The sequence below is a fragment of the Aotus nancymaae genome, unplaced genomic scaffold, assembly GCF_030222135.1.
Source record: "Aotus nancymaae isolate 86718 unplaced genomic scaffold, 86718_ANA_hifiasm-v0.15.2.pri h1tg000062l, whole genome shotgun sequence".
Taxonomy (NCBI): Eukaryota; Metazoa; Chordata; class Mammalia; order Primates; family Aotidae; genus Aotus; species Aotus nancymaae.
The window spans coordinates 32174674-32181970 of NW_026988476.1; the positions used below are offsets into that span (position 1 = coordinate 32174674).

At 38.5% G+C, this 7297-nt stretch overlaps 1 protein-coding gene across 5 annotated transcripts in view; it reads left to right on the forward strand.

Annotated features, from left to right (window-relative positions):
- The window catches only part of SNAP23 (synaptosome associated protein 23), a 40559-nt gene extending 38255 nt beyond the window's left edge, over positions 1-2304 (forward strand). For all 5 annotated transcript variants that reach the window (XM_012442255.2, XM_012442259.3, XM_012442256.3 and 2 more), the window contains one exon: positions 850-2304. In XM_012442255.2, coding sequence (XP_012297678.1) covers positions 850-915 — 66 coding nt within the window. In that variant the 3' untranslated portion in view covers positions 916-2304. The remainder of the gene's footprint in view (positions 1-849) is intronic.
- The last annotated feature ends 4993 nt before the right edge of the window (positions 2305-7297 follow it).

Below are 7297 nucleotides of genomic sequence, written 5' to 3' on the forward strand. Positions count from 1 at the left end.
AGACCAGACCAAGACCTTGACTCTACTAAAAAAGTTTAAAAATTGACCAGGCGTGGTGATGTGTGCCTGTTGTTCTAGTTACTCAGAAGGCTGAGGTGGAAGGATTGCTTGAACATAGGAGTTGAAGGCTGCAGTGAGCTGTGATTGCACCACTGCATTCCAGCCTGGGCAACAGAGTGAGACCCTATCTCAAAAAAAAAAAGTCATATCTCATTAAAATCTCAGTGAACTTTAAAGTTTAGGGTAAGTTTTTAAGCTTGGCTCTCTGTTAAATCACTTATGATGGATTTCATAGAAACAGTGGTTCACAGAATCCTTTAAATGCTGCAATCTTGGTTTAGGCTACACCTGTCATTTTAATTCAGATGTTGGTGTGGATGGTAATAGATTTGTTTTAAAGATCTTTGGAACGGTTATTTTAGTCTCTCCAGGTTAGACTTGGGGCAGCTTCAGATGAGATTCTATGATTCAGTTTAGAGAACTCCCACAAGGTCCAGATCTCTAACAGAGAAAAGCACTCTTTAATATTTCATTGTATCAAAAAAAATGCCATTGATTACAGGATGCATCCTAGTTTTAGGCGTGTTACACTGTGAAAAAATATATTACAGAATTGATGAAATATTGGCAAGGTCTTATATGTTATACCTTTGTCATGTTTATATACCAGGGTTTTTCCAAATGAATTTCATATTCTATTACTTCTCCCCCAACATGAATTTTATAATGTAACTTCATGTGGTTTCTTGGATTTTCACAGTGTGTCAGTTACTCCAAGGGTAAAAAGTTTAATTTTTATTAGAGTTACTTACCTTGTGAAGTAATGCTGGTATCTTTCTTGTTTTTCAGGTTGACACCAACAAAGATCGTATTGACATTGCCAATGCCAGAGCAAAGAAACTCATTGACAGCTAAAGCTACTGCTGTACTTCTTTATCATTTATTCACTTCCACTGCTCCTCCTCAAAAGTTGTTACCTTTTCAGAGTTTAAATTTTTGGTTCCCCACACTTCTAATTGGGAGATAAATGGGCCAGAGCAGTAACAGCCCTCCTGCTTTTTTGTTTTCTGTTGGGGGCCAACTGCTGCTTGGCCTTCCTTCTAGTATTTTCTTCCTTAGTTCATACTCTTAGGTTGATTTTCATACATCATGTATAGTGTTTTCATCCTCCTCATGTACTTCAGCGGGTTCTTTTGCTTTCAAGATTTGGAAGCATTGCCAAAGACAGCCATGAAGAAGGAAGCTGTAGAGGTGTTTTTTTTGTTTGTTTGTTTTTGTTGTTCGTTTTTTTTGCTTTTGTGGTAGAGGGAGGGGCAAGAGATAAGAGGTTGTCACCTCAGTAAAAACCTTCAGGCCACTAAGCAAAAAGTTGCATAGCCACAGTGAAGATCTAGTTGGATATAGTTTTTAAGTTGCAGTTATTGCCAATTTAGGCTAATGCTTGGTTTTGGAACTCTTATATACAATATTTTTGTTAGGAGTCACAGTTTTGCAACCTCTACTCCAAAGAGAAAAATAGAATGAGTTTTCTTAAAGTAAGCTTAATTTCAGAACTCTTAGTGATTCATATATGTACATAAATCTGTGATCCCATTTCTTATTGCACCACTCAGGAACACTTTGTATAAATTAGTGGCTTTTTATTTCACATTATTAGTAGTAGCATGGTTCCATTATAGGCCTATTAACTTGATACATTGTCACTGGCCTTTGAAGAAAAAATATGTAAATATATGTGTAACATAAGAATTTCTCTCTAAAACAGGGCTTAAAATTTTTTGGAAAAGTTTGACAAAGTATACCACGTGAATTCAGATTTACCCGAATGGTAAGAATTATATTTTGTTAGGAAAAAGGAAACTCATTTTGATCTCAGATAGAAAAATAGATTGCATTGAGTTTTATGTAGCTTTTAGTTAGAATGTTTTCTGTGTTACTAAAAGTGATTTGAAAAAATTATGCCTCTGGTGTAATAATTACAGATTACACACTGTCTTTCTCTTACCCTTGTGTATTGAACTGTGTCCATAATCAAGTTGATGTGAATCCTGAACAGTGTTATGAAAATCTGATTGCTATTTGTCACATTTATTTTAAAATCAGCATGTGAACACTTCAAAGCTGTCAGTGTGGATTGGTTTGACCAATATTCACTGCTTAATCCTTACAATTAAATTTTGTAACTAACTAATGATATTGCTCTTTCAAATAGGTAACGTGTTTCTGTGACTGTTACTTTGGGGACAATATTTTCATCAGCTCTCTTTTAACAGATTAAATAAAGGTCCATAAATCAGGAAGCATTCCAGCAGAAGCTGCTTTTACCATCTTTCCGGTATTTATTGAAAAGACTTAAACTTTACCTTGCTAAAATTTGTTGTGAGGTTCTTTATTTTTTTTTTGAGACAGAGTCTTGGTCTGTTGCCAGGCTGCCGGAGTGCAATGGTGGCATCTTGCTCACTGCATCCTCTGACTCCCTGGTTCAAGCAATTCTCCTGCCTCAGCCTCCCAAGTAGCTGGGATTACAAACAGACACACACCACCATGCCCAGGTAATTTTTGTATTTTAGTAGAGACGGTTTCACCGTGTTGGTCAGGCCAGGCTGGTCTCAAACTCCTGACCTCATTATCCGCCTGCCTCGGCCTCCCAAAGTGCTGAGATTACAGGCATGAGCCACTGTGCCTGGTCATGAGGTTGATTTTAATCATTTCTAGTCTTACTCCCTTGAGCTTAAGTACACTAGTGACTGGAAGGGTAATGTTTCTGTGTGAGAACTACACCTCACTCACTGGAGAAGAAACAGTTAATGTGGGAGTTTTCAAAGCCTGAAGAGGAAAATACTTAAATAAAGTGAGATGCAACTATACCCTCTGTAATAGAAATGCTTCATGTCAAAATGAGCGGTTTGGCAGGTGATGGTAAATGTGTAAAGTAAGAAGGTGTAAAACAGGGAGGATTGTGCTTTGCCTAAATGCCTTTCTGAAAACTATCACCAAAAAAAAATCTTAACACTGTTCTGGATAAAGGAAATAGTTCTGAGAATACCAGCATACTACACTCACAGTATAATTGGTTAGAAGCATGGGCTGAGGCATTATCTGAATTTTCACTCTAGCCGAAGTGACAATAAGTTCATTTCTGTGCCTAATTTGTCTGTAAATGCAGATTAATACAGGCATACCTCAAATACTGTGGGTTCAGTTCTAGACCACCACCATAAAAAGCTAGTATTGCAATAAAGTGAGCCACATGAATTTTTTGGTTTCCCAATGCATATAAAAGTTCTGTTTGCACTATTCTGTAGTCTGTTAAGTGTGAAATAGCATTATGTACTTAAAAAGCAATGTATATACTTTAATTTAAAATACTTTATTGTGGCCGGGCATGATGGCTCATGCCTATAATCTTAGCACTTTGGGAGGCCGAGGCAGGCAGATCACGAGGTCAGGAATTCGAGACCAGCCTGGCCTGACCAACATGGTGAAACCCTATCTCTACTAAAATTACTCGCCTGTAATCTTAGCACTTTGGGAGGCTGAGGCAGTTGGATCACTTGAGGTCAGGAGTTCAAGACCAGCCTGGCCAACATGGTGAAACCCTAACTCTATTAAAAATACAAAAATTAGCTGGGCCTGTTCTCACACAACTGTAATTCCTCCACTGAAGTCTTGAAATGCTCATTCATCCATGAGGTTTGGAATAAACTTCCAAACCCCTGTTAATGTTGATATTTTGACCTCTTCTCATGAATCATGAATATCCTTAATGGCATCCTTTCCAGAAGGTTTTCAGTTTACTTTGCCCAGATCCATCAGAGGAATAACTATGGCAGCTATACCTTTATGAAATTTCTTTCTTAAGCAATAGGACTTGAAAGTTGAAATGACTCCTTGATTCAAGGGCCTGTAGTATGGATATGTTAGCAAGAATGAAAACAACACATTAATCTTGTACTTCTTCATCAGAGCTTGTGGGTGACCAGATGCTCTGATGCTCATTATCAATGAGCAATAACATTTAGAAAATAATTTTTTTTTCTGAGCAGTAGTTCTCATCAGTAGGTTTAAAATATTCAGCAAATCTTGCTGTAAACAGATGTGTTATCCAGGTTTCATTGTTTCATTTATAGAGCACAGGTAGAGTAGACTTAGCATGATTCTTAAGGTCCCTATATTTTCAAAATGGTAAATGAGCAATGGCTTCAGCTTGAAGTCACCAGGCTGTATTAGCCTCTAACAAGAGAGTCAGCCTGTCTTTTGAAACAAGCTAGGCATTAACTTTTCTCTAGCTATGGGGGTTCTAAATGGTGTCATTTTCCAATAGAAGGCTATTTAATCTACATTGAACAACTATTGTTTACTATAGCCACCTTCATCAATTATCTTGATAACTTCCTGCAGCTTTTCTATCAGCACTTGCTGCTTCACCTTCCACTTTTATGTTAACAGATACAGCTTCTTTCCTTAAACCTCACGAACCAACCTCTGCTAACTTCCAACTTTTCTTTTGCAGCTTCCTCACTTCTCAGCCTTTATAGCATTGAAGGGAGTTAGGGGCTTTTTCTGGATTAGGCTTTGGCTTCAAGGAATGTTGTGGCTGGTTTGATCTTCTATCCAGACCACTAAGCCTTTATCCATATCAGCAGGAGGTTGTTTCTCTTTCTAATTGTTAATGTGTTTACTGGAGTAACACTTTTAACTTCCTTCAAGAACTTTTCCTTTGCATTCACCACTTGGTTAATTGGTGCAAGAGGCCTAGGCTTTGGCCTGTCTTGTTTTTTTTTTTTCTTTGAGATGGAGTGCTCTGTCACCCAGGTTGGAGTGCAGTGGTGCAATCTTAGCTCACTGCAACCCCTGCCTCCTGGGTTCAAGTGATTCTTCTGCCTCAGCCTCCTGAGTAGCTGGGATTACAGGTGTGTACCACCATGTCTGGCTAATTTTTGGATTTTTAGTAGAGATGGGGTTTCGCCATGTTGGCCAGGCTGGTCTTTAACTCCTGACCTCAGGTGGGCCATCTGCCTTGGCCTCCGAAAATGCTGGGATTACAGGTCACTGCGCCCAGCTGTGACTCTTGTTTTCACTTGAACTTTGTGGCCATTGCAGGGTTATATATTGGCCTAATTTCAATATTCTGTCTCAGAGATTAGGGAGGCCCAAGAGAGGAGAGTGATAAGAAATGGTTAGTTGTTGGAGCAGTCAAAAAACACATTTATCAATTAAGTTTGCCATCTATGGCTTGGGCAAGAAAATGAGACTGTTTCTACAAAAAAATTTTAAGTTAGCTAGGTGTGGTGGTGCATATCTGTAGTCCCAGCTACTTAGGAGGCTGAGATGTGATGATCCCATGAGTCTAGGGGGTTGAGGCTGTGGTGAGCCATTATTGCGCCACTGCACTACAGCATGAGTGACAGAGCAAGACCCTGTCAAAAAAGTTTGCCATCTTATATTGGCAAAACAGTTAAAACAGTACCATCAATGATCACAGATCACCATAACAGATGTCATAATAATGAAAAAGTTTGAAATATTGTGAGAATTATCAAAAGTTAACACATGTAGTGAGAACATGTTGGAAAGATGGCACTGATAGACTTACCTGATGTAGGGCTGCCACAAACTATTTGTGAAAAAACTTAATGAGTCTCAGTAAAATGAGGTATGCCTGTAATTCCTGTTGCATAGCATTGTATTGCATAGAGTGGTAACACAGGTAAAGCACTTAGAACAGTTTCTGACAAATGTAAGAGCTTAATAAGTGATAGCTGCTATCCTCTCTACAGTGGAGCTCTTTCTGGTCAAATTCTGTGTGAATTTGATGAAAGACAACATAGCCTCTCTCCCCGGAGAAACAGGCACACAAATGCAAATCCTGCATAAATGAGTACCATAAATGGAAAATGGGCTTGGAAGCCCACCCATGGAGCCCAGGTTAAAAACTTTCCCATAGCATCTGCTACTGAGAAAGAAGAGAAGTGAGGTCATAGAAATTAGACCTCATCATGCATTAGAAATAGCTGTTCAATTAAAGCCCTTTCTGATTTTCTCCCATAACATCTGGAAATGTTTCACTTTTGAAAGGTAGTAAATGGTTAACACAAGTTCTGGAGTCTAACCATTCAGGATCAAATTTTGGTTCATTCATTTAGTTGTGGGGCCTTGAGCATAGTACTGACCAATAAGTAAGGAGGTAAAAAATTGTATCCCCCACTGAGCTTGTTTTTTAACACTAAGCTCTCTCTTCAAGTTTCCAGTCTTATAACCATAACGATTTGTATCCCCTATAGCTGTGCCTATTTTTTTCCTTCAGTTTTAATTAATCTTTTGTTTCTATACTTCAGCTCTAAGTCTTTCCATTTCATGTGTGGATTATGAGTCCTTAAACATCTATGGTCCAGACATCCTATACTCAGTTGCACTTAGAATTAGCTTTTTAAAGACATACACTGCAATCTCAGCTACTTGGGAGGCTGAGGCAGGAAGATCACTTGGGCTCAGGTGTTCAGGACCAGCCTGGGCAACATAGTGAGATCCCATTACACACACACACATGCACACACAAATGGCCAAGAGGTATGTGAAAAAATTCTCAACATCACTAATCATCATGGAAATGCAAATCAAAACTACAATGAGATTATCTCATCCCAGTTATAATAACTATTATTAAAAGGGAAAAAAATGCTGGTAAGGATGCTGAGAAAAGGGAACTCATTCCCACTTGGTGGAAATGTGAATGAGCACAGCCACTGTGGAAAACAATATGGACACCGCTCAAAAAACTAAAAATAGAACTACCATACTATCCAGCAATCACACTCCTGGGTATTAATTGACAGGAAATCAATATATCAAAGGGACACCTGCACTCCCATGGTTACTGCAGCACTACTCATGACAGCAAAGCTAATGGAGTCAACCTTAAGTGTCCATCAACAAATGAATGGATAAAGAAAATGTGGTATGTATATATACACATTAGAATACTATTCAGCCACAAAAAAGCATGAAATCCTATTGTTTGCAGTGATATGGATACACTGGAGGTGTATCCATGGAACTGGAGGTCATTGTGTTAAGTGAAATAATCCAGGCACAGAAAAAAAATATTGCATGTTCTTATGTGTGAGCTAAAAAAATTTATTTCATGGAGGTAAAGAGTAGAATGATAGTTACTAGAGGCTGGGAAGGGGGTGTACAGGGTAGGGGGATTAAGGAAGGTAGTTTAATGGGTGGATACAAACATACAGTTAGAAGGAATAAGTTTTAATGCTTGATAGCACAGTAGGGTGACTATACT